This window comes from Phycodurus eques, chromosome 8 (genome assembly GCF_024500275.1).
Source record: "Phycodurus eques isolate BA_2022a chromosome 8, UOR_Pequ_1.1, whole genome shotgun sequence".
Classification (NCBI taxonomy): Eukaryota; Metazoa; Chordata; class Actinopteri; order Syngnathiformes; family Syngnathidae; genus Phycodurus; species Phycodurus eques.
Genome location: NC_084532.1, coordinates 24,000,541 through 24,028,032, shown reverse-complemented (window position 1 = coordinate 24,028,032; position 27,492 = coordinate 24,000,541). Strand labels below are relative to the sequence as shown.

Genomic DNA, 27,492 nt, shown 5'->3' with positions numbered 1-27,492 from the left:
TGGTGAACGATGAAGGATTCCTCCTCCACAGCGAGGACATTTGTGCACACACCAAGGCTTTTCTGAGTCAAATTTGACCTGTCAAATAAAATGGATTTTAGATTCAAGTGTGTGTTAATTAAGGAATATGGTGGTCATGTTTATGGGAAAGTGGGACCAGTGTTCAAGAGGCAGCTTGGAACAGTCCCGAAAACTGTCTGCGTCTCCACCACATTTGCACAGGGTACCGCAGAAACATGCACTTGTTGGTCTTTGAAGGGCCATGGGGGAATCTCAAAACATTTGAAAGCAGTCAAGTGTCACAAGTCGTACAAAAGTGGCTATTATTTTTGAATGTCTTGTGTAAAATTGGCCATCACTTTGTTTGATAGCAGATGTTTTTATCCGAAAGTGAGTGGTGTAAAACATTTTTAAAAATACACCATTTTTCTCTGAAACATTGATTAAAGGGGAAGTAAACCCACATTTTTTTTTTTTTTTTGCAAGACATTGTATGTGTATCAAAAAACGATATTCTGGTTAATATTGCGTTCGCGGAATAGTAATTAAACAGAATAATTCATCGATCTCCAACGAACTCAGGGTGCCGCCATTTTAGACAATATCACACTCTGCTGGCAATCAAAATTAACATCACAATTAACCCCTCAAATGTTGCGTACGTCACTTGACCAAACCTGGAAAACAGCTTCGGAGAACCTGAACTTGCTAAAATGCTGTTCAAACTATCATGCCAGCAATCTCCAGCATACAAAGGGAGTCTGCTCCCAACAGGTTTGCAGATTTCCCGCGTATACTTCCGGGTTTGGTCACGTGATGTACGCAACCATCACGGGGAAATTGTCATCACATCGACCCCCGTAAGTGACCAAACCCAGAATCATACACAGAGGAGTCTGCAAACCTGCTCTCCAGGTTTGGTGACGTAACATACATAACCATCGCAGACGCACGAACCGCAATAATGCGGGGGAACACTATTGAGAGCAGGGATGGTGCAGTGTGCAGGTCCTGTTTTGTTACCGTATTGTGTCTGGACATGCAGTGGAATGACACCAGGGTTGTGGTTGCGGTGAGGACATGAGAGCGTGTGTGGTTTGAGTAAAACACCTGCTGAGTACAAACGAAACAGGTGTTCTATATGAACAGCTGAGTGTGGGAAAGAAGGGACCTGCCGCTGGCTTTTAAAACCAAGAACCCCCCCAGGACCCCCACCAAAGAAGCTTTCACTGCATAAATGTCAACATAGAACATAAATGTGTCAACACCACCGCAACACTTTGGAAACAAACAAGTGATTCTAATGATAGTGCTTTTGGGAAGGATTCATATCACTGGACTTTTTTTTTTTTTTTTTTTTTAACCACATTTGGTTTCAGCCGTATTCCAAAACGGAATAAATTCATCTTTCCCCTTCACATTCAACACAACAGCTGTTGAGTGTGTGCCTATTTGAGGAAGATTGAATTGGGAGGCAGCGTCTATTAAAAGTGGAGGCCATTGGTTCAAAAATGTTTAGATTTTTCTCCAGATATAATAATGCTTGATTAAAGTAGTGTAGTATGTTTGGTTTTATGGCTGCGAAGAGGCTTGGAACAATATGAAGAGTGCAGAAATATGTGGCAAGTCCTTCATGTGACAACAATCTGCCATGTTATTCACATTCTGTTAGAGGCCATTATATAGGGAAGTGTCCCCCCCCCCCCACACAAATGATACTTGATTAAAATATATTTTATATACAGTTTTGAGATGGGGAGGGAGGCTGCCAAGAGGCCTATTGTAACATGAAAGGAACTGCAGAAACCTGTTGCAAGTGCTGACAGTGCCCTACGTGTGACAACAATCTCCATTTATATAAGTGGAGATTATTAGTTGAGGAAATATGATTCCACAAATGATGATACTATAAGAGAAGTGCAGGAACTCGTGGCCAGTTCAACAACGTACTCTCGTGTGTGGGCCCTAATGTTGCAAAAACCTACATGAGGTCTCCCAAGAGCAAGTTTGGAAAATGCTCAGATGAAAACCCGGGTTCCAGAGCCCAGATTTACATCCAACTGAAAAAAAGGTATCACCAAACAAAAAGACAAGTGAAATTAATACGTTTAATAATGAAGATGAAGCCCCCCCCCCACGTACATGACTCCTTCCCCTTCCCTTATTCAAGTCTGTGATGTCAGTAGCTTAATGGCACAGTATGGCAACTTTCCTGTCACTCTCACGCACTCACGCACACACACACTTTATGCAATATTATTATAGTCAACACATTTAGTGTATCTATGGTACTTCATCTGAATATGTACACTTGGCTTTTTTTTTTTTTTTTTGTCATCCCGTTGACAGTAATCACGATGGTGGTTGGTCAGTGCGCTTCCTCCTTCCTCGGAATTCTCCCCGATAAGTCCACGAGGAGGGAAAATGACCAACAAGAGGTAAATTCCACCCTGTAAAAAGTCTCCCGTTTTTATCACGGGTGTGGCAGGTTCATGCGGTCCTCCACCAGGGTATCGTCAGGGCCCTGGGCCTCTGTGCACTGCTTGACAGCGGCCACTATGCCGGCCAGGCGCCGGTCCAGGGCGGCCAAGTGCGGCTCGGCCAGGACGGGCCGGATGGGGTCGAACGCTAGCGCCTGGCGCATGGCCGCGCTCAGTGCGCCGCTCCGGAGCAGGTTGAGCCGGTTCCAGGTGGAAACGCGGATCCTGTCCAAAGACATTCTGGCGGTAGACTTTTTGGGTCGGAAGATATGAAGAGCGATAGTTGAACGAGAAAGATGTACTCACATGCAGCACTGGTAGAGCGGCGCCAGGATGCTGCGCTCGTCTAGGGCAGCGTTCCCAAAGCTGAAAGGACAAAAAGGAGCATTATGACAATTTTGTGGATGTGTGCTTAATGGGTTTTCTCCAGTGGTGCTGGCCTAAATACTATCAACATTTACAACTTAAATTCTTGAAATTGCATTAATTTGTATTTGTTTACAATAGATAGGAATTTTCAAGTACAAAACATGCAAAAAAGCATTAAATGATTAATTTATCTTTGGATTGAGGCCATAAACGTATGCAGTACATAAGCACTTTTTCACAGCAATGTATACATGATGCCCTTTAATGATAAATCACATTTCTTCTACTGTAATATTTTCATTGCCATGAAGTGATAACTTCAAAATTAAAAACAGATGTCTTTCTCAGATGCCAAAAGAACACTGAAATGTATCCCAAAACCTGCTCCTGTTATACACGGTAGATTTCGGAATATGCGTTATATACTGCTCTCCAACTGCACTTGTTGCTGACAGAGAGAAGCAGACGATTTTGCTGTAAAAGCAATATCGTTCTCGGGAGCTTTGGCAGCACCAACGTAATTCAGTAATCTGCCATTTTTGTTGGAAATGATGACCGTGTTCGAGCATGGCCACGGGATAACTGGGACAACACGTCACTGTCCCAGGAGAGATGCTTATTGGATTGAACGGAGCTTTATCGAGTGGACAAACATCAGTCTGAGGGACACGGAAAAGGATTTAATGTTTCATGAGAAAGTAAGAAAATATCAGCATCTAATCGGCAAAACTCCAGACGATCATGATTATTTTGAAATGGGCTAATTGCGGCCGATGAACTCGGCCAACCGATTAATCGGTCGGGCCCTAATGATAAAGCAAAGAGAAAAATGGTGACAGCCATGGATGTATAGCACTAATATTCCAGAGCAAAAGGTAATATTCCTATGTTGCTGTCCGAAGAGCCAAGAGTGAGTGCAAACCTCTTGGCGTTGTCCAGCAGTATAAGCATGCTGGCGCCGCCGTCGTCCTGGAAACTCTCGTAGTGATGGCGGTCGGCGTTCCCGATCAAATAATCGAAGATGGCCGTGTCGATGACGTCCAGCAGGCGCGGTCCAGCGTCATATGGCGCCATCTTTTTCACCGCGGAGCAGTAGCTCTCGTCGTACTCCCACCTACAACAAATACATTACAAATATTAGGACAATGGCACGTAACAGTGTTCAAAAAGGCATCTAAACTGTCTTCCTCTTCTTCGAGAATAAACATTTCATAATATGGAAATAACTTTCTTTGATGGTATTTTTTGTCAAAATTCATACATATATGTTGAATTTTTTTTGTATTTTATTTTAATAGTTTTTTAATTTTGATTTTTCTTTTCCCCCCTAAATGAATACAGTAATTTACATTTCCAGGCATTTTTTTAATGTACTTATAATAATATAGAAATAGTTTGGATTAAAAAATAATTTAAAAAATTTAAATTGCAAGTCAGTTTATTTGTGGTATAACAACAGGTGTGCAGACTCCCTGTCACTGATTGGCCCTGAATGAGATCCCAGGTTTCTACTGCCTTAAATATAGCGAGGTGTCCTTCATTTTCAGTTTTTTTGCCTTCCGTGAAAGCGGTCAAACCCCCACCTGGCGAGCTTGCCCTCGCGGTACGTGCGTCCCCAGGGGTGTCGGTGCTTCTGCAACGGCCACACGTCGGGTAGCCACAGCGTCAAAGATCCCTCCATGATGTCGCCCAGGCCGCACGCAGGCTCGCTCTCCCGACAGTAGTAACATTTCCCGTAGAAGCATGTGTTGTTACCCTGAGCCAGGAAGGTGCTGAGCAGCTGCTCGCTGGCCACTGGCTTGATCTCCGTGCGCAAGTTCACGTGCCTTCCCACCACCAGAGGCGCTCTCCTGAAGCCCAGGATTCTGCGGTGGAGTGACGGGACGTGAAGCCACGTGACCTCGCTAGTTGCCATGACAGTGAACTCGAGTGACGCACCTGTCCAGGTGAAAGGCGGCCACCTCGGCGTTGTGTCGGTCGTAACCGGCATACGGCTCCCCTTCGACCACATAGTCGCGACTGTATCTGCCAGACATTAGCAACAAAACAGCTTTGTGACGTATTAGCCCATGCGCACACACACACACACACACACGACACTTCATTAGGTACACCTTTGCATTGAGACAAGCAAACATGACAGTTGTGCATAAACTAAAAAAAACATGCATGTAAACTTGTTCATTTCCTTTTGGAATTTGTAATAAAAAGTGCACAATAACCTATTTTTTTCATATGGAGTACAAAAATAAACAATGACACATCTGTAGTGAAAAAGTGTATACTTTAAACAATATTTCTTTACTTCTTTAATTTCTTAACATACTGTATATTACCCACTATCAAAAAAGGCTTGTTTTTAATGCCCGAGCTGCTCCCGAAAATGCTTTGAGAGCTGCCACTGTTGTTGGTTGCTGCCTAGGAAACAATGGCGGAGGTGTCGTGACGCAAGCGGCCTGCCTCGTTCATGGCAGCTGCTGAATATTGCCATCTAAAAGAGTAACAGTTCCTCTGCACACAAAATTAAAAACAAAATCTCAAAGGCTACGCAGGGAGAATGATCATTCTGGCATTTTCTTTTTGTTTTTTGGTACTGATATCAACATACTATGTATTGAACACGTACAAAAACTAGCAGTCTGTAAAGACTTTCAACGCCATGGAACGAGAAACGCCATCGGGCAGCTGGTCGAATGGGGCTGAGGCATCCGTGATAGCTGCCTCGTTCGAGGAAGCTGCTGCGACTCACTTTGCGGAAGTGCGAGGATACAAGCGCAAGTGACGTAGGAGCTGCCTCGTTTGTGACAGCTACCGCGGAAGTGCCGCAACCTTGCGCCGCTGCCACAAAATGCGCTAGTTCTCTCTCTAAAAATGACAGTGATAAGCCAAAGAGAAAAATTGTCCATAGAACAAAAAGTGTCAGTCATAATACCAAAGAAGATACGGTTGACGATCATAAGGTTAAACAAACGTGTCAGTGATAAGACAAAGACAAAAATGGCAATCAGAACCACAGAGCCAAAAATGTGCCAGTCATAACATACCAAAGAAAAATGGTGCGAACAACCATGGCGCATGGCGCTGCCCAATCGCCATCGCTTGCAGCCTGGTCCATCCTGGAAAGGGGACCACCATCCCCATCCATTTTTTTTCCTTGCCCGATTGGGGGGTTTAGATTAGGCGATGTCAATCATTAGCAACTGTGGGCCTGTGAAGCCCTTTGAGACTCTTTTATGATTAAGGGCTATACAAATAAACTCTACTTGACTTGACTGACCTTTTGGGTTTGAAGACCACCTTCTGTCCCCCGTCCAGCACCAGCAGGGCCTTGAGCTGTGTGCCCTTGTAGCCCACGTCGGCACGCTCGATGCGGGCTTGGCCAAGGGCGGTGAGCACGGCGGCCAGCTCGGGCGCCTCCTCGGGGTACACCTCTCGGGGGCCCACCCACTGGCTGGCTATCTCCCACGGAGACTGCAGGGTGTGGGCCAGGCGGGCGCCCCGTGACAGCGAAAGGCCGGCCTCCATCTGGCGGTCACGCACGCACGACGTTCGTGAACGAGCCACAAAGGGACGTGTCGCCGAGCGAGGGAGCGAGCGAGCGACTGACCTTGCGGAAGGCCCGGAGGTCTCGCCTGCTGGCCGCCGAGCCCTCGCCGCCGTCCAGCAGGAAGATCTTGGCCAGGCCCAGCAGGAGGAGCACGGCGCACAGCAGAACCACACGCTGCTTCAGCTTCATCTCCGCTCCTCCTCCTCGTTCACTCCACCCACGACCTCACCCTTGCCACATGGCCCCCCCGCCGCGCCCACCGGCCATGCGTCGGCAAAATGGCGGCCGCCTACAGGAAGCGAGGGAAAAGTTCATGAGGGGCACGCTATTGATTTTATTGGGTGCCCCGGGACATCCGCTGACCCGCCGCTCTAATAGACCGAATTAAAACAATCATCACAACTCCTTCACCGCTGACTGATGTGATAGCCTCATCTTTACCGTGGCATCTGTAAAGCTGATGTTTGTCAAACATTTCAAGAAAAGAACAAGGGATTTGAAAAAATATTTCACGTATAAAAGACTCAAGTCAATACCTGAATAATCTAAAGTACAGTAATAAAGTATTTGTACTTTATTATTTCCATCCATGGTTTGTTAGGCTGATTATTGTCCACATATTTACTGTACTAGAAACTCCTTTCCACTACTAGTGCCACATTTCTTTCCCCAAGTACAGCAGTAAACCTTACTATTGAAGTACTGTGCTGTACTAGTAGCCTCCTGGACCCTGCTAGTAGCACCAAAATGCTCACTAGTAGTTTTGCTTGCCAAATGGAAACATGTACAGTAGTTGTGCTACTAGTCAGGACCAAGACCGTACTAGTACATTGAAGAAGCTCAAGGCCTTTGAGGATTTATTCGATATACAGCTTAAGGTCCGTGTAATAGTCCGGTCTTTGTCCTCACTAGTAAAACAATTCAGTGGACTAGTAGATCAGCTGTCTTACTGGTAACGTTTTTTTCACAACTAATGTCACTTTTATCCTACTATTATGCAACTTAACCATAATAGTAAACTCCTGTGCTGAACCAGTGACACGACTAAACCCAATTAGTAGGCAAGTGTCACGCACAAGTAGCCTCCTGGACCCAACTAGTAGCAGCAAACTGCCCACTAGTAATGTCTAGGTGTCCTACTACTATGCCAAAGTTGTCTCACTACTGCGGAAAAAGAGCGTACTAGTACATGGACTTAGCTAAAGGCGTTTGAGCAATTATCCAAGAAACAAGTGCTCAGCAGCATCATAAAATCTCTCTCTCCGCTATCTGTTACAATGGAAAATGTAAATAAATAGTTCCCGGAAGTTTACCCAGTTTTAAATTGAGCTCTTATCTGCAGTCAGGAGTAAATAAAGGCAGATGCCGACATGAGTCAAAATGTCAAATATCGGCACTGATAATCGGTATATTGCTAATTTATTCCATATCCTGCTTAAAGTCCATGTACTAGTACACTCCTTGTCCTGACTAGCAGGACAATTTAGCACATTTGTAACATGTTGTCCATCTAGCATCCCAAAGGTGTCCTACTCGTGTCCAGACATGTCATGCTGCGGTCGAAAAACCATTACTAATTAGACAGTCGTTCTACTAGTAGGGACAAAAGAGCGTACTAGTCGCTAGCCTTCCATCCATTTGGACATATTAAACTGGGTGAATGAGAAAGCCACGCAGGCAAAAGCTCACCTTTTCCTCCCTCCTCGTTCACACACACGCACGCACAATCGCCCTTTCATTACGTCGATGGTGTTTCTGTGCATGTGAATGGCCACATTTCCAATACAGTGTGTTAAAATATATTGCTTGTCTATGTTAAGCAGCTGCGCCGTTTCAAGCTCGCCGTCTTATTGTTGAAGTTAACGTGTGTATCCCGGATGGATGCACCTGGCTGTAGAAGCTGAAGCTGAAGCTAAAGCTAAAGCTAAGCTAGTTAGCGAGCCAACGTCATCGCTTCGTGTTCTTCTCACCTCGCGGCCATACGCGGTCCACTTTTTTTTTTTCCAGGGAGCGAATTGAGCTATTCCCCCAGCCGGAGATGATTTGTTGCTCAGTCAGTCAATCCCTCTCGGCGGCCCTTTTTTGGTGGTCCCGGACTGCTTCTCCTGCTCCAGTCAGTTCGGTCGGTACCGTCCACTTCCAAAACATTTGATGCAGCTCCCTTTCCTACCTCCAGGCGGCGCTGTCGGAGTAAGAGTATCGGACGGTGCGTTCAAGAAGTGTCTGATTTTACAGTTACACAAAACGAGTCCAACTGACAGCCGTGCTGATTGCACTACGTCACACTAAAACGTTTGTTTTATTTGTAAATATTTTTATTATTATATATATTTGAAAAACTAAAGATACTAATTTTGCAAAAAGTTTATTTTGGTTGTAATTTGATACGGTTTGTAAAAAAAAAGTTATTTAAAAATATAAATAAAATCGAAAATTAAAACGAATTAATGTTTTAAAATGTTTATTGTTGAATTTCGCAGTGGTGTAAAACGATTGCATCATAGAGCAGTTTTTATCTTTTGTAAATATCACAAAAATTCTGAAAAATATTTAAAAGAGCTGCTCATGTTTAAAAAATGTTCGAAAAGGTACTCAACTTGTGCAAAATTTTTTTTTTTCCAAGTATCAATTTCAACATTTTTGTTATTGCTTCCAGTGTTGTACAACTCCACAGAATTAACATGACTTTTAATACTAGATGTACAAAAAAAAATAATTAAACAAATCTCAAATATTTAAAAAAACAGTTTCGGAAGGTTTATTGTGGTTGTAGTTTGCAGTGGCGTAAACCTCAACCGCCTCAAGTTTCTAATTAAAAAAAAACAAAAAAACATTTCATGACATTCTAAAATACTATAAACATTCATTTAAAGTTTATTACTATGGTTGTAGTTTGCACTGGTGTAAATGCACTGTGTCATTCTGATTGTCCCAGTCTAATATTTGACCGAAAGATATTCTTGAAAAATAGACTATTTTATTCTAAAATTATTCAATAATAAAACAATTATCAATGTTGAAACAATGACCTACAGGGGGATGTGTGGAGTAAAAAATAGGGTAGAGTGTTTATTGATTCTCAGTGTTCACACCGGCGAGCACATCACTCAGCAGTGAGGTCACAGCGCTCCCACACACAAACACACACGGGGGATGTACACAACAGCGTCGCCACTTTTTTGTCACGTTGTGGACGGCAAACAAATGCTCAGAAGGCAGGATTCATTCACAGCATGGAAACACATTGACCGCATCATGTATTCAAACATCAACTCATGGCATGTTTTTTTTTTTTGGGGGGGGGGGGCACTTTAAACGGAATAAGCGTGAAGGGAATTTTCAAGAGGGGCGTGGAGTTACTTGACAATGACTCAAAAGTGCAGGGAGAGGCTGGGGAGGGAGGCTTGACATTTGAACCCCCCCACCCACATGAACAGTCATTGTGTTACTTGTGATTGGAAAGTGGACAAAATGAAAGATGTGACCCTAAACTGTACATTAATGCTATTAAAAAAAAAAAAAAAAAAAAAAGAAAAAAAAAACTACCTTACAATAAGCGCTCTTTGTAATTTGAAAATTCCTAGTAAATAGAACTGAAATCGTTGTAACCCCCTTCACACCCGGGGAAAAAAATATCCCCCCCACCCGCCATTTATAAAACTCAGTTAGTCAGTTAGTCCCTATGCAGCACCACAATGCATTTGAAATGTTATTAAAGTCTATTTACCATTTACAGCTGCTCAAAATAGCTGAAATTCCTAAACATTAAATCCATCATAAGGGTTGCGGGTGAGCTGGAATTTATCCAAGGTGAATCAGAGACAAAAACAGAGTGCAGCCTGGACTGGTCGCTAGCTAATCGCAAGGCAGACAAGCAAGCTTTCACTCTCACATCCATGGGTAATTTCAAGTCTTCAATCAAGCTCGCATTTCTGCAGTCCATCCCAGTTGACGTTTGTTGAGAGAAGTGGGGTACGTCCTGGACTGGTCGCCAATCAATGGCAGGGAACATTTGGACAAGCTTTCACACCAACGGATAATTTAAGACAATTAGGATAGCGCGTATGGAGCCTATCCCAGCTGACATTTGCCGAGAAAAGCGGACACCCCAGAATTGGTTGCCAGCCTATCACAGGGCACACACAGACAAACAAGCATTTATACTTACATTCACACCTATGGACAATTTACAGTTTTCAAGAAACCTAACATGTATATTATAATTTGGGAGGAGGCCAGAGTACAAGGAGAAAACCCATGCAAGCAGAGATTCCAATCCAGACCCTTCTGACAGAGGCAGATTATATTAACCACTACAGTGCTGTGCTCTCCTCAAAGGTCCCTTTTGTTTCCTCTCAAATGCATTGTGGGCATGAGAAATCCCTATGTCACTAATTACTGAAGTGGTGTCAAAGTGGCCCTAAATTTCATTTACAGGCTCGTTTAGTTTTTTCGTTGTTGTCCCATATGAGCAAAGACGCTCTCCCAGGGGCTGGGCTGGGCTGGGCCCGGCCGGGCCGCCCTCCCCCCGCTTGGCCTTCAAGTCACGACGCAGATGATTGTGTCAAAGCTCAAGTTAGGACCTTCAAAAAATATATATATTTACATATATATATATATATATTTATATGTGTACGTACAGGTGTGCAGAATACTACCGAGCCTGGCTTTGGTTTCCTTATTCATTCATCCACAGGATTGTCCGAATTGTGTGACCAAGTCTGTGTATTACATTTGGGCCGGATAAGGCGATGTAAACGCGCACACGCAAACAGCCGTTTCAAGAACACTCAACACCCAAACGTGCCCTGACACCCCCTTCCTTGGCCCTCAAGGTGCAGATGCAAACACTTAAACTGGGAGGTGGGTGAAAATAAAACACAAAGCACATATGAAAGAAAGTAGATCTGTGTCATCTGAGTTGAATTTATGAGTTTGAAAAGGCATTTCTGACACAGAATTATATCTATTTTTTACCATCAAAATATTTAGATTTTAAAACTTTTTTTTTTTTTTTAACATGCTGGTTTGAAATGTTGAATTTAAATGTAGATTTTTTTTGTTACATATTTTGATGGTAAAAAAAAACCCTTAGAAACTCACAGAATTTTTGAATTAGACATTTTCTAACAATCTTTTGATATGGTAATCTTTTTTTTAAACATAATTCAATGTCTAAATTCAAAATTCTTTTCCAAGCGTAGATTTATTTTTTTAAAACATTTTTGGAGCTATTTTATGCTTTACACAGATTTTATTTTCAAGATGTTATGTAATTTTTTGATTTGTTGAACTTGCTACATAAAGGGGAATATTTAATGGTTAGAAACAAAGAAATTCAAAGTCAGATGGCACAGATATATTTCCATAAGAACAACAACAAATGTAACAGTTTCAATGTAACAGACACGCAATGTGCAATCAATCTACTGCGTGGTAATACTGTGTCAACTGCGCCAAATCGCCCCCCCCCCCCAAAAAGGAAAAAAACAACACTACATACTTTTTTCAGTTTAAAAAAAGATGACTTTCTGCACAGCTCCAGGTAGCTTTAAAGTCCACATCACAGACTATCTGCTTCACAATCTGCTTGTTGGTCTCTTGCCAAACCGAAGCTGTTAAAAAGGAGGAAGCATCCAAGCGGAGTGTTGTAGTTTAGATTCTGGGAATATCGTACCTGGGTGGGATGACAGATGAGCCTCCCTGCAAACATTTTATATACAAAACACTTTTGACAAAAACAAACAAAGAAGGCGGAGGAGGGGTATATAATAATTATTTAAAAAATAAAAAATAAATTCAGGAAGTGACCAATTAGCGGAGCCCTTAGATTTGACCCGCGTTTTTCCCAAAAACTGTAGGCCGGGGCCCCGAAATGTTTTGAATGGCCCCAGAATGAGTCCTCTGAATGTCGCCTCGTTCGCTGAGCACAGCGAGAATGAGGACGTCCATAAAAAGAGAACAATACAACAAAAGAAAAAAATCTAAAAAGAAGAAGATGAGCTCAGTCTGATTGGTGGCCACTAGTCCAATCACCCAATCAGACACGAGAGCAGTGGTGCGCTTCCTCGTTCAGTAGTAGAAGACCGTAACTTCACATACACACGGACACACACAAATAGGGTTCTCTATTAAGGCAGTGGTGGCAGGTGAGGGTGCAGTGAGGCCAGTGGGGGGCGGTAATGGGTTTGTTGGTCAGTGAAAGTTCCAAGTGGTGCGTCAAAACGCTCCACCGCCACCCCCCCCTCCTCCTCCTCCGGCCGCTCACTCAAATGACATCAGATTGGCTGGCACCTGCATGAGGAGAAATTTAGGTAAAACCGAGGTGGTACGGTATGGTACACAATCGTGTGTGTGTGTCAAAAGTAAGAGTTGGTCACATACCTTCGCTCTATGTCCTCGCATCTGCAAAACCACTCTTTCCAAATATACAAAACACACTATATTGCCCAAAGTATTGAATCACCCATCCAAATAATCACACTCACTTAATAATCACTTCCATGGCCACAGGTGTATAAAATCAAGCACCTAGGCATGCAGACTGTTATTACAAACATTTGTGAAAGAATCCGTGGCTCTCATAAGCTCAATGAATTCCAGCGTGGAACTTTGACAGGATGTCACCTCTCCAACAAGTACAGTCGTGAAATTTCCCCACTCCTAAATATTCCACAATCGACTCTCAGCTGTATGATAAGAATGTGGAAGCGTTTGGGATCGACAGCAACTCACCCACGAAGTGGCAGGCTATGTAAACTGGCGGAGCGGGGTCAGCGGATGCTGAGACGCACAGTGCAAAGACGTCGCCAACTTTCTTTCAACTTTGAAGTCAATCGCTACAGACCTCCAAACGTCATGTGGCCTTTTTAGCTCAAGAAGAGCGCACAGAGAGCTTCATGGAATGGGTTTCCATAGCTGTGCAGCTGCATCCAAGCCATGCTTCTCCAAATGCAATGCAACGCGTCGGATGCAGGGGTGTAAAGCACACCACTGGACTCTAGAGCAGTGGAGATGCGTTCTCTGGAATTACTAATCATCCTTCTCCATCTGGCAATCCAATAGATGAGTCTGGGCTTGGCAGTTGCCAGGAGAACGGTACTGTCTGACTGAATTGTCCCAAGTGTAAAGTTTGGTGGAGGGGGGTTATGGTGTCGGGTTGTTTTTCAGGAGCTGGGCTTGGAACTCTGAATGCATCAGGATACCAAGAGATTTTTGACAATTCCATGCTCCCAACTTTGTGGAACCTGTTTGGATCTGGGCCTTTCCTTTTGGAACATGACTGTGCACCAGTGCACAAAGCAAGGTCCATAAAGTGGATGAAGTTGATTGGCCTGCACAGAGTCCTGACCTCAACCCAATAAAACACCTTTGGGATGAATTAGAGCGGAGACAGCGTAAGGCCTTCTCGTCCAACATCAGTGTGAGACCTCACAAATGCACTTCTGCAAGACTGGTCAAAAATTCCCATAAATGCACTCTCAAACCTTGTGGACAGCCTTCCCAGAGAGTTGAAGCTGTTATAGGGCCAAAGGGTGGACCGACGCCAGATGGATTAGGAATGGAATGTCACTTAAATTCATATGCGAGTCAAGGCAGGTGAGCGAATACTTTTGGCAATATAGTGCATTTCTTGAGTGGCTAACATCGCATCATTAAATGTGGTATTATGTCATATACTGTTGCACACCAACATCAACACAGAACCTCTCCAAAATCATGTTCGATCGCTAAGTCAATTCGCCAAAATATTTATTAAATTATTAGTCATTGATTATTTGGGTAGGACACATCAGCAGCGCCAGTAGTCATGCAGAGCACTCAGAAAAGCGACACAGCTTTCATAGTAACTTCCCAAACTCTTTTTCAAACGTCTAAGAGCCACATGAGTGATGCAATACGAAAAATTATGTGCTTACTACAAAGTGTAACAGGAGGAAATTAATCCCCACGCAAACTTCACCTTCATGGCTGATGATCTTACATCTGCACCGAAGCATTACAGGTAGCATTTAAAAAAAAAAAATAATAATAAATGAATAAATATATTTTTTAAACCTGGCCTATTCACATGCATCTAACCTGAATATTTTCACTCGTCAATGTCTATGGAGGATTTACCAGTCATTGCGACATTCAAGCGGAGATATAATGCCACAAAGCTCCCGCAGAGTGAGGAACAGGTGGCGTTACGGTAGTTGTCAGACACAAAGCATCCAATACTGTACAATAAAAAAAGATTTGTAACACTTAATATTGGTTACTAACAGTATTGTACCTGAATGAGTTCAATGAATGAAAGTTCATTAACTAGTTCGGGTACATATACGAACTGTTGTAATTCCTCCACCGTTTACCTGATTTTAATGTAAATACGCTGAAATTAAAGCTAAAAGGCTGCAGTTAAAGCACATTTTGTTCATTTCATTTCAAATGTACTGCGGTGGTGGTTAGAGTGATATCCCAATATTTATGGATCTCACTATAAGTTTCTGCCAGACAGTGAAAACGTGCAAGTCATAAATCTCAAGATTTAACCTTCAAGTTTCAAGCAAGTCCCAAGTTATTGTGGCAAAAATCATGCACGTCAAGTCCAGTCGTTACTTGGGTTGAGCAAGTTACAAAACCTTCAGTCGCAACATATATTAGAAAATTAGCCACTTTGCTCTCAGTATCTGTACTGTATATAGTTTATCGCCCCACAACAGCCTCCATATTGTCTCATCCATCCATCCATCCATTTTCTGAGCCGCTTCTCCTCACTTGGGTCGCGGGCGTGCTGGAGCCTATCCCAGCTGTCATCGGGCAGGAGGCGGGCGGGGTACACCCTGAACTGGTTGCCAGCCAATCGCAGGGCACATAGAAACAAACAACCATTCGCACTCAGTCATGCCTACGGGCAATTTAGAGTCTCCAATTAATGCATGTTTTTGGGATGTGGGAGGAAACCGGAGTGCCCGGAGAAAACCCACGCAGGCACGGGGAGAACATGCAAACTCCACACAGGCGGGGACGGGGATAGAACCCCGCACCTCAGAACCGTGAGGCTGACGCTCTAACCAGTCGGCCACCGTGCCGCCCATATTGTCTCATAATTTGTCTTAATTTAAACAAAGAACCGACATGCAACTAAACTGTGAAGTTAATGTAGCATGTAAATAGCACCTGTTGCCTGTTGCTCTGACATGCCGCACTCAGATGTTTGAACCACAGCAAGGCATTCATCCTGTTGCCTGCTTGGTACTTGTAGGTGTTACCTAGGCAACAGAGAAACAAAGTCATGAAATCAAAAAGTGAGAATAAATAAGTTTTATATTAAATATTTTACATATTGTACATACACATTTTAACTTTTTTTCCCCCTCATCTACGAATGACCTAGCCCATCGGTCCGTTATGAAAATCAAAACCCTCGAGTTCAAAAGTTTGTCAACCTCTGCCCAACGTGTGTGTCCGTCTCACCGTGCTCCGAGTCGGTCAGCATGAAGACATCCGGATGCTCGGGATCGTCCGCCATCATGGCCATCAGACCCACCACGCACACGCTCTTACTGGACTTTGACTTGAACTGGCAGGACGACACCAGGAAACAATGTTAACGTATGTGTGTGCGTGTCCTACACAAGGTACTCATTAGCCCGTGAGTGACAAGCAGGATGGCAATGATGTCATTGCTCTCATTCGTCAATGAGCGCTACCATCTGTCCGTACACGCACACAGCCCGGCTCCTGCGCAGTTTTCACTTCACATTGCCGTCAATGTGATACAAGATAAACAAGGGGTTTATCTTGGGTTTATCCGTCGTACAACATTCAACCTCGATTTTTCCTTGTTTTGTCTCAACACACACTTATGCAGGGTATACGCATACCGACGATCTGGCCAAATTTGAGCATTTTCCTTCCCTTTACGATCAAACCGCAAAGGCCAGATTATCGGCTGTTTTCTTTTCTTGCTGTGTGGACTGTGGACTTTATTATGATTTGGGTACTGGTACGGTCTGTAAAATAGGCAAAGATATTGAGAATTGTTTCCGTAAAATTCGGCCCGATTATCAATGTGTGCATACCTAATCTTAAATCTGATGTGAAATCAGGCGGTTTTCAAACAAAACAAATCAATCATCATCACGCCGACCATTGTTTCGCCCTCTCTGCCGCACACCAAGAGGAATGTTCCTCCTTGACATCATTGTGTACCGTGAGAGTAAATAATGGCTATCAGATGTCTTACAAAATCGCTGATGTTTGTAGGGGTCATTTGGTACATACACCGCGTTGTGTGTGTGTGAGATGAAGGGAGTGAGAGACATTCTTGCATTGCACGTTAAAGATTTAATTGGTATCACCTGCGCCAGAAAACAAGCATTGAAAAACTTGCAGTCTCTCATCAGCACGCAGGACATAAACATGCTTTAAAATTATGTGCGTGTGTGTCTTACATGTTTTCTCTCTGTAGCCTTCAGGGATTTGACAGGATAGTAGTAAAGATGGGTACTGCAAAGAGCCACCCAATATTTGGTCCAGGACGCCACCTGCAGGCACACAAAAATACTTTTGCCAAATGTCCCAGAAGTTATATATTTTGGATTATAGTGGAACGCCCCATTTATCGTGGAGGATACATTACAGAGCCATCTGCGATCAGTGAAAATCTTTATTTTTTTTTTCCAAATATAGTTTTGCGCTTCCAGCACATTTAAACTTATTAAAACACACTTAAACCTCTTGAAAAAAAACAAAGTATTCCTTAGCGTCTGTTCTCCCGCGCTTGCTGTCAATAAGCCAATCTAACACGTCACTTTGGAGAAATTAATGAAGACTCGCACACACAGTGTGCTTGCTTCAAGCCGTTGGTCACTTGCTTCAAGCCGTTTGTCACTTCCAGTTCAAGTCTATTTTAAAACTAGAAAAGGACAATTAAACATTAATACATCACAATTAACCCTTCAAACCAAACCATATAACTTTGCCCAACAAAAGGTCAGCTAGCTTAGTGCGAACAGCCGCTTATCCTCACAAGGGTCGCGGGAGTGCTGGAGCCTATCCAAGCTATCATCGGGGCAGGAGGCGGGGTACACCCTGAACTGGTCACCAGCCAATCGCAGGGCACACTTAAACAACCATTCGCACTCACATTCACACTTAGGGGCAATTTAGAGACCTCAATTAACCTACCATGCATGTTTTTGGGATGTGGGAGGAAACCGGAGTGCCCGGAGAAAACCCATGCAGGGCCGGGGAGAACATGCAACTCCACACAAGCGGGGCCGGGGATTGAACCCCGGTCCTCAGAACTGTGAGGCAGACGCTCTAACCAGTCGTCCACCGTGCCTAGTGCGAACATAAAATGCAAAATGCCATTGATGGGCTAACAGAATTTAGGATAGATGTGATGGTAGTTATAAAACCTCAAACAACTAACACACAACAATTAACACACAGAACTAGAGCATTCAACAATACTCAGGCATATAATCTCTCTGCTGTGTGGGAAGAACAATTATTACTGGAGATAGTTGGGGACCTTCTCTGCTTCTCTTCTCTAGCTGTTAATCATGCTGCATCTCTTCCAGTATACATCAGTGCTGCCTGGCATCTTATGGCATAACATGCGACCACACTGGAGGCATGCAAGTCTAAATTCTGACTTGCCTGTAAAACTATCACTTAGAAATTCACAATATAATGCAGAACGAACGATGAAGCGTGGGGGGTTCACTGCAAACATTTTTGCGGGGCAAGAGAGGACAGCATGCACTTTTCAAGCGCACAAGAAGTCGTGTGAGGCAGAAATAGACGTTATGCTAATTAATATTCCTGATGTGTGTTGGCTAGATTAACAATGGAGACTTTGTTGCTGTGCTTTGTCCACCTCATGACTCAGCCATGCTACCGGGAGCCAGATTGTAAACACCCAGAAAGCTCCAGATTTGTTTGGATAATCTCGAAGCGTTTTACATCCCACAAGAAAAACAATGAGCAGTAAATCAAAATCATAAATCAGCTTAAGCCGTGCCTTCCGCGTGTTCTCACCGTTGGTTTCTTTCCCTCCTTGAGTACGGTTTTCCGCCTCAGCACCCCCTGCACCGTCACCGCTCCAGGATACAAGTGAACCGCAAGCTCCTCGGACTCTGCCGAGCTACAAAACGAGGGGACACAAGACGAGACGTCACTAGAGATGCGTACGACAAACCTTACTGCAAAAAAACCAAGCATGACGACATGCGCAGCAACTACAAGTGGAGATTAGCTAAGTAGTGTGGAGACGCAATCTGCAAAGTCAATTTGAAACTGCTGGGAGCTTTTGTCAGCAGAGGCGTTGCAAGGTGGTGAGCCGATTGTGACTGGAGCTGGAAGCCTCTTAAAGATTATTAGGTTGTATATAAAGTACAAGGGGTTCTCGGTTTACGACGGCCGAGGTTACGAACCGCCGTATATATCGTTTTTCATGCAAAATTAACTGTAATTATGATTTAACGATTGTGTTAGCATAGGTTTGTAGTAAGACTACGGAACACCGTCGTAAACAGAGATTACTAACAAATGTTATAATATGGATTTGTACAAATAAAGGCCTTTTCTCTAATTTTAAGAGAAAAAAGTCGCACAATTTAAATAAAGGCCTCTTTAATCTTAAGGGAATGAAGTTGCTCAATTTCAAGAATTCTTTGAAAGTACTTTTTACATAAAATCTGAATGTTAAGCAAATAAATATTTTTGATCAAAATGTTAATTTCCAAGAAAAAAAGTCCTACTCTTATCTATAAGGAAACAAAGTACATAGAGCGGGACCTTGATTTCCGAGTTTAATTTGTTGATTGATTGATGTACTTCAAACCAATTTTCCCCTTTGAAGTTAAATGAAATGCCCAAAAAAAAAACCAGTGCTGTTTTGCATGAGAAAAAAAAACCAATGGAAAATAATAAACCGTTTCATAACACGTAATTACTGCATGTACTGTAGTATTTGTGTGCTAGATGAGTACCTCTAAGGGGTGTGGCTTACTCAGTGATGTCAGGAGCTGGTGTCGTGTTGGCTGATTAGTCTGCGTGTGAGCATGGATGTGAGCTGTGGCAACAGCAGCTCCTTCTTAATTTGTATTTGTGTGTTTGACTGTTTGTCCTTCAGCAAGTGTGGCTCTCCTTGCCCACATGTGAGGCCATTACAGTAACGTTTGGTCACAACACAAAGCAAAAAAAAAAAAAAAAAAAAGCCATCTTGTAACTCAAACAACAGTTGTAACACTGAGTCAAGGTGCAACTGTATAGGTATATATTTTAATTCAACATGTAATATTCCTTCCGATGTCAGTATGAATTCTGTATTACTATGAAACATGAAAGTGTATTTGTACAAATAAAGGCGTTCTCGCTAACCTTACGAAACAAAATAGTAAAACTAAGGAAAGCCTTTTTTTTTTTTTTTAGCTAAAAAGTCAGTTCTTATAAAAATAAAGTTGTATATTTGATGAAACTTCAAATTTTGGGATAAAAAGTCCTAATCTTATGAGAATAAAGTAATGAGGGGGGAAAAAAAAGGTGCATATACTTTAATCCAAGAAGTGATATTGCACCTTTCCTCTCAAAACCTTTTGTTTTTTTCTTGAAAATGTGACTATCAAAAATACTCAGGCATCCTTAATTTAAAAAACGTAGTTATGTCATTACCGGTGCCGCACAATGAAATAGTTCTGCATGTATAATTTTTGTTCATTTGTGCGTGATTGTGTGTGTGAAACACATGCAAGAGGGAAAGCAAAAGCCAGATTATAGACCAAGAATCACTTTCCTCTCCTTCACCTGATTTGTCACCCCAACACACCAGAGCGAGAAGGGAAGAGACACATACACACACGCACACGCTTGGAACGAGCTCAAAGCGACTGCCCCCTGGCAGGCGCTGAAAGGGGGGCACCAAGTGAGGACAAAAGAGAGATTCGGGTTCAGGTGGGTGGGTTTGGTATTCCGGTCGGGGTGTGTATACCTGCTGGGCCTCAGGACTCCTCGGTAGGGGATGCGGGCCACGCGGGTCACTGGGCCCAGAGAGTGATAGAACCGAGTCCTGTTCAGAATAGGATAAGATAGGACAGGGTAGGCGGCACGGAACACACTTTTTTGTTTTTGTGTTTTCCCTTTATAGTGCAAAGGGGGTTGGTTATACAGGGTGGGATGAAAGAGCGGGGCTTTTTTTCGCTAGTTTGGAAGGTGATTTTCAGTCCAGCTGGGAGTCTGATAGCGACACCGTGGGGAGACTGACATAATTTCAAGACATTCTTATGTCTTAAAAACTCAGGAGCGTTGCAGGGGATGAGGTGCGGCGGCCTTGGAAAAGCAGGATGCATTGTGTAATGTATATCACATCAAGAATGAAGATACTCATATTCATCATCTTGATCATGGTTGCGATGGAAAAAAACAGCGCCGACATGGACGAGGACCATTATCATAAGGTTCTTACCTCTCGAAAGCCGGCCACGACACTTCCTCGCTGAGTTCCGACCCTTCGCTGCTCCCTAAATTGAATTGAAAAACAAGAAAAGAAAAAAAAAAGAAAAAAGTTAAAAAATAGCGACCACATTGCTCCAACTCGGTGAACAGGTGCTCACAAGGGCTGGGAGAGATTTTTTCATTAAATCGAATTTATGGGTCAGGACAATTTTTTTGTGTACTGCTTACACTAACAACATGGCGAAGAACAGAGGAGCTACGTTACAAAAGCTGAGTCAACCTCAAAATTGCAAAATCCCTATAGTAAAGTATTCATTGTTTGTCAAGGAGGTATTGTCGAAATGATACATCTCTACTGTTCTATGATCTTTTTAAGTTTGGGAGGATCTAATATTAGACAGAGTTCAGAAGTTACGGAAAATCTTCCCCACAATTGTATGTTTTTGCTCCCCTGATTGGCTATTAAAAAGTTCAAACTAACAGACAAAAGTCTCGTTGTTTGACAATTGATATTTTTATAGGTTGCGAAGGCAACACGCTCCCCTGCATTCTCCCACTTCCAGTAGCTTTTTAAAAAAAAAAATTTTTTTTAATCAAATAATCTGTATGATTGCCATTTATTCTTAAGAGTAATGTGAGATGATTTTGAAATTAAGACTAAATTGCCTGTAGGTGTGACGGTGAGTGTGAATGGTTGTTTGTTTATATGTGCCCTGCGATTGGCTGCCGACCAGTCCAGGGTGTACCCCGCCTCTCACCCAGAGTCAACTGGGATAGGCTCCAGCACGCCCGCGACCCTTGTGAGGATAAGCGGTATGGAAAATTAATGAATTTGGGCTTCGTTGCTTAGGCTAGTGCCCCTATGGCCCGACCCCGGACAAGCAAAAGAAAATGGATGATTTCGGATCATACTTTTAATATATTTACCATTTAAAGTATTACCATAAGCAATTAAACATTTTTAGGGGCGGGAGTTAATTACTTACGGTTTTTCACTATTTGCGAGAGGGCTCGTCTCCTACGAATAGAATGAGTCTACAATACAGTGTTCCGCTGCATATTTGCAGATTTTTGGGGGGGAATTTATCCTTAGTTATTTGCTGAAAGACTCTCCAATTCACTGTTATTGTGTTCAGGCCAAAACATTCTATTGCTTTGATGCCATCTTGGTGTCAAGGAACTATATTGAAGTGCGTTACGGAGCTTCATTTAGACAAAACGAGAGCTTTACCGCCATCTTGTAGTGTCTATAGGCTATTCTAAAACGTTTCGGGGTGGGTGGGGGGGTCATCAATTACTCATGGTAGGGCTTGGTCCCCACCGTACATGTTTTGACAAGACATTTGTACAAGGCTTTACACGATCAGGATTTTTGGGGCCGATCACCGATCAGCAAGTTTAAAAAAACGATAACCGATCACAAGATGGAGCAATGTGACCATTTACATGACTTGTTCATTTATTATATATACTTGTGTACTGTATCGATCCATCCATCAATCCATCCATTTTCTGTACCACTTATCCTCACTAGCGTCGCGGCCGTGCTGGAGTCCATCCCAGCTCAAAATTATTCTCTAGCATTTTAGACAAAAGTTAAAACATCAATGACCTCTAGGGGGCATTCAAGGATTGGCCACTGACATAAATTTAGGTCAGTTCAACATTACAGAAATAATGGGTGCTATAGCACTTACTGCAATTAAATTACTTTAATAAATACTGTTAATGACATTCTTACTCTAGCTTTCCCACTGTCCCGGCTATATGGACGGGTGTTGTCCAGAATGTGCGTCAGTTTGGCTTTTCCTTTTTTTATTTATTTTTTTCACGCTGCATTGCTTGAATGCGGCACTCTCCTCGTGTACGTTCTTTAGGTGCCCGACCAAATTTGTGTTAAAGCATTTAGATGACGTTCCCCACTACGTACTTCAGTTGTGCACAGACTGCAAATAACTTGCATGTTTTTTGTCTGAGACACCGCAAAAATAGTCCCACACTGTGGAAGACGTGTTTTTTCACCGACAAGATTGAAAAAACTTTATTGGTCGTCAGATAGTTACAGTACTGCGCCACAAGACAAGGCTAAAAATAAACTAGCTTTTGGATTCATACGCAACAGCGACACAGAGTTAAATGTCTTCTGCGGAGCCGATGGATGACGTCATAGATCGGATCAGCGAATTATGACATGAGAGCCGATCAGTCGATCAGCATAAAATGCTAATTATTGGCCGATACCGATCACACCAATCAGATCGGCGTAAAGTCTAATCTGTACAAGAGGAAGCATGTATTTTCATATTATCTGTAAAGAAAAGAATATGGATTTCTATTATTTCTGTGGAAGTTAATGCAAATGAGCGCTAGGGGGGGGGGGGGTTAATCTAAGCTTGTTTGGTATCAGGTGAAATAAAGAAAATATCACAAAAACAAAACTTGTTTTGAATAATGTCAGTCATTTTCTTTTTCTACATGGGAATTTTTTTTTTCCTAAAATGTGATTTTTGTGAAATTTTTTTATCACTCATTGTTAGTGCTCACCAAGTGAAATCCCACTAGACAATGTGGAGCTCTCAGCTTGGCCCCGGGTGGGACTGTTGCTCTCCATCACGCTGTCGTCCAGTAGGTGGCGGGAGCCGGCGTTGGGGAACGTGGCACTCTTAAACTCCACCGTATTCATCTTGTGGATGAAACTACGAGGATGCAGCAAATATCAGTATCAGCTGACAAAACAGACATGTAAGATGCATTAAAATACTGACTTGTAGCCCAGACTGTGACACTTGCGGTGTCCGTAGGGCAGCAGGTTCCTCGGGGAGGGAGGCGTGGCTGGGACTTTCGCACTGTCGGCCGCCACCGGACACTTACGGCCACACAGAGGGGACGCAGACGCCTCCTGGCCTGTAGAACGGAAAGCCATATTAAAAGGGGACACGTTATGGAAAATTTACTTTTTAATGCCTTCTATACAAATAAAGAGGTAGCTTAATTTACTAGTGCCCCCAACGAATTATTTTTTTTTTCAAATGAGTAGTCGCCTTGTAAATTTTTTTGCTTTGTGTTGCGAGGTGGCTTCAAGATAAGCCACTGCTAGAGTGATGTGGGGGGAAGAGGGAAAAGAAAAAAAAAAAAAAAAAAAATCTCACCAGCAAGATCCTCTTTGGAGGCATTAGCTCGTGGCGTGCTGTTACCAGGCTCGATCCTCTGTGACAACCTGAACAACAGAACATCGATAAAATAAGCTTTGTGGTTCCAAAAGAAAATACTTTGCTGCCGACTAACCAGCCACTTACTTGTAATTGTCATCTTCCACAAACTTCTGCAGCTCCTCAATGTACCTGACTGAGTTGAGGTACTTCTGTATGTGAGGCAACAGTGGGATATCTGAAAGACATGGAGACAAGCTGTTTATGAGTGGAGTTTGGATGAATAGTGGAGCCACTTTCACATAGCGATCGCATGCGGTACACAGAACGAGGCGAAGCAGGATACTGCTTCAACTGTGGGAACTTTACACCATTGCTAGCATTTGGTGAGACAACTGCTTTCAAAACAACAGGGTGGGAGAAGTGGCTTTCAAGTGACTTCACACCCCTGTTGCAGTGATGCAGAATTTTCTTACACGCAGGCGGTGTCCTGCCTTTGTTACAGCTCTGATACTACCTCAGAAAGCGGAAAAATAATGGGTCGACTTCCCAACACCATTCTGTGTTGGTGCAGTATATACAGTTCACGGAAAGGTGTCTTGCTTCTGTAAAGTATACGACCTCAGAATGTGGAAAACTGCTGGGTCGACTGTCCCCCACATTCTGTTGGGGCTGCTTATACAGAACATTAGCACAGAAAAAACAGCAAAAATTATAGCGTACCAAACAAAGGCGGTCTCCTGCCTTTGTTACGGGGCTGATGCTACCTCCGAAGACAGAAAATTGCAAAATTGACTATCTCTCAAAGCAATTTTTGTCTCTTATTTGGAGAGTCTTTGTTTCCTCCATGTGATGTTATATGGTAGTCTCCCAGTTCTTGAGAGCATAAGAGCATAGGCACTAAGGAAAACTCTAAAATGTGTGTTTTAATATATTTAAATGTGCGTGGGAGGGGTAAAAACTACATTTTAAAATATGATATGGTCTCTCTGTATCAGAGATTTTAACCTCTTGCCGATGGGTCTGGAATGTATTAAACCTTACACAAAGGCAGCATTCCATGTCAAAGTTGTTTCTAAAGAACAGTGCCATGGACAAAAGACAAAATTGCAGAATACCCACACGTGGAAAATTGCCAGGTTGACTTTGTCCTCCTACTCCATATCAGTGCCATTTATAGAGGACAGCAACATGGGCAAAGAGCTCTCTGGATGATACAGTGGATTTCCACAAACGCAATATTTAACACCGTGTTACCAGTGAAGGTATGTTTCTCAACTCACCGTACGTACAGGATCTCTGCAGGTCTGATATGATTCTGAGAATGTTATTCATCAGGTTGGACCGCTGTTCATTCTCCAGGATGCTGCCCGTGGATGGGTAGGCCGAGTCCACGTAGGTCAGGTCGGACAGGTACATCCCTGAGAGCGAGACAGGAAGGGGTTGGGTTAAGATTCATTGCATCAGGTCGCGTTCCTCATTATGAGTCAAATGGGGACAACGGCCATCTGTTGGCGGTGTCACAAAAACATTTCAGCTCATTACAAAGCAAAGGCAAATACACAAACAAGATTGGGAGCGCTAATGGGACCAGATTTCAGGTCCGAGGGGTGGGCGCGGTCCGCCTCGTTTCATGTTTCACAATATCTACAAGAGTAAACTGCGCAAACTCCCTGCAGTTAAACATCTTCCCCCAAGTCTTCCCTGCCCCCTTTTGACAGTCTATGACACACTTGCTCGGATTCTTTCCCCTCGCATGACGTAAATAACAACACAAAAAGGCCCAACCTGGAGTGGCTACCCAATATTACGAGAGATTAAGGAGCTTTTAGAAATATTTTTTTAAAGGATATATGAAGGATTTTTTTCCCCACAATTTAAAACTGTTCCCTGGTGTCTTAACTCATTCACTGCCAGCCTTCCCAGTTAACATGGATATTTGACTTCTAAAGCCGTCAATGGTAGTGAATGTGTTAATAACATGCCTGTGCCATACCTTTGCTCAAAATACCCCAAGGATCAAGAATTGAACATATTTTTACTGCATAATTTGGCATTGTGAAATTAGCTGGATTTTGGCACCGATCGCTCATGCAAGTGAGCGACTGTATACCCCTTGAGCATTGCTACTAGAGCGGCCTCTACGCAGAGCATGGGGGTAACTGACCAAGCGACGGCTTGTAACTCAAAAAACCTGTATGTTGGGGCACCACTGCAGTGTTTCACCCTCCACAACCAGATTGCGAATGAATGGCACCACTAGCTAATTTCAATCACTGCCTACTTTACATTTTCAAAGTGGCTCTGGATCTTCGGCCAGCCAATCTGATCCTGTCATGGGCGGAGAAACCTAGTGTGAGGGTGCTTATGTATATTGGCTCCCTGACAGACACATTTTCAGAAATAATCAGTGAACAAAAAATGCATTCTGTTGTTTAATTTCACACTTAAATGGTAGGCACTCCCGAGGAAATTATTTGTATCCAAGCCAATTAAAAAGTAAATTTTCTATATCATCTCCCCTGTAAAGATGAAATTAAAAGCAGATGGAAGGCAACTCATCGCACAGCTGACATTTCAGCTACACCTTGGGTTGTTTCTAGCAGACCCACGTTGTCTGACTCACATAAGAGAGGCGGCAGCTGGTGCAAGATGAGGTGACAGAAAAAAACGGACAGAGGTGTGAGATTCTACGGGCTCAACCAAACACACCAAAAATTTCAAAAGATTTCTCCCCTTGAATGAAATGAACACCGACACAGACAAACACGTGTACTGGAGATGATTGCAAGTGACAAAACATGGTTTAAGTATGAATGAGGTCATGGAATATCATCGTCTGCATCAGTGAGAGAAAAAAGTCTGCGGTTTTGTTTTAAGTAGATGACGGTGATAATAAGAGGAGAGTAGGCAAGGTCAGGCTACACGCCCGCAATAAGGACAGGTCCAATAACATCGCCAATCAGTTAGATCTCTGCACCAGCCTCTGGTACTTCCAGTGGTAGTGTGTAATAATGAGACTCTACCCGTCGCGGGAAAAGAAAGTGGGCAATCAGGAGGCTGGAAGCTGCGAGGCAGCACTCCAAAAGAGCAATCAGGTTAAGTGGGGTACACACATACCGATAATTGCGCTGAATTTGAGCCGGATTCCGATCAAGGTCAGCAAAGCCCCGATTGTTGGATTAACCTCTATTAGTTTTGTGACTTTATCCTGCACATTTTTTAGACATACTAGTAGAAAAACAAACCACAAACAGCTGGATACACACATACTGATAATCGAGCAAATTTTTAGCATTTTTACCCCCTTCCGATCAAAGTCAATCAATCTGAGATCAATTTTGACAGACTATTCTGCGTGGTGGGATGTTTTCAGATATTTTGTCCCGATCTGCTCAGAAAACAGTTGACAATTGTGAATGTTAAACCTGTTCAATATTTCCAATCTCGAATCCTTACATGTTTGGTCATCATTGACTTGATCTGAGCCACGGGC

General features: G+C 43.1%; 2 protein-coding genes across 6 annotated transcripts in view; both read right to left on the bottom strand.

Annotated features, from left to right (window-relative positions):
• Nucleotides 1–2,311: 2,311 nt before the first annotated feature.
• fam20b (FAM20B glycosaminoglycan xylosylkinase) lies at nt 2,312–8,550 on the bottom strand. Of its 2 annotated transcripts, none has more exons than XM_061683633.1 (8): nt 8,367–8,550; nt 6,457–6,685; nt 6,127–6,374; nt 4,788–4,874; nt 4,433–4,714; nt 3,772–3,963; nt 2,787–2,846; nt 2,312–2,705 (listed from the first exon to the last, which is right to left on the bottom strand). In XM_061683633.1, the coding sequence occupies exons 2-8, from the start codon at nt 6,583–6,585 to the stop codon at nt 2,474–2,476; spliced, it is 1,230 nt and encodes a 409-aa protein (XP_061539617.1). In that variant the 5' UTR covers nt 6,586–6,685; nt 8,367–8,550; the 3' UTR covers nt 2,312–2,473. The 2 variants fall into 2 exon arrangements, with proteins under 2 accessions (XP_061539617.1, XP_061539618.1); XM_061683634.1 differs by lacking the exon at nt 8,367–8,550 and adding an exon at nt 8,086–8,360.
• Nucleotides 8,551–9,445: 895 nt separating this feature from the next.
• ralgps2 (Ral GEF with PH domain and SH3 binding motif 2) overlaps nt 9,446–27,492 on the bottom strand; it is an 86,096-nt gene continuing 68,049 nt past the window's right edge. For 2 of the 4 annotated variants that reach the window (XM_061682840.1, XM_061682842.1), the window contains exons 10-21: nt 25,280–25,417; nt 24,144–24,234; nt 23,997–24,064; nt 23,613–23,751; nt 23,392–23,543; nt 20,858–20,912; nt 20,384–20,461; nt 18,433–18,538; nt 16,839–16,931; nt 15,859–15,964; nt 15,562–15,653; nt 9,446–12,690 (exon numbers count right to left, since the gene is read on the bottom strand). In XM_061682840.1, the coding sequence (XP_061538824.1) occupies nt 12,661–12,690; nt 15,562–15,653; nt 15,859–15,964; nt 16,839–16,931; nt 18,433–18,538; nt 20,384–20,461; nt 20,858–20,912; nt 23,392–23,543; nt 23,613–23,751; nt 23,997–24,064; nt 24,144–24,234; nt 25,280–25,417 (1,148 nt within the window). In that variant the 3' untranslated portion in view covers nt 9,446–12,660. The remainder of the gene's footprint in view (nt 12,691–15,561; nt 15,654–15,858; nt 15,965–16,838; nt 16,932–18,432; nt 18,539–20,383; nt 20,462–20,857; nt 20,913–23,391; nt 23,544–23,612; nt 23,752–23,996; nt 24,065–24,143; nt 24,235–25,279; nt 25,418–27,492) is intronic. The other 2 variants (XM_061682843.1, XM_061682844.1) reach the window with 2 other exon arrangements.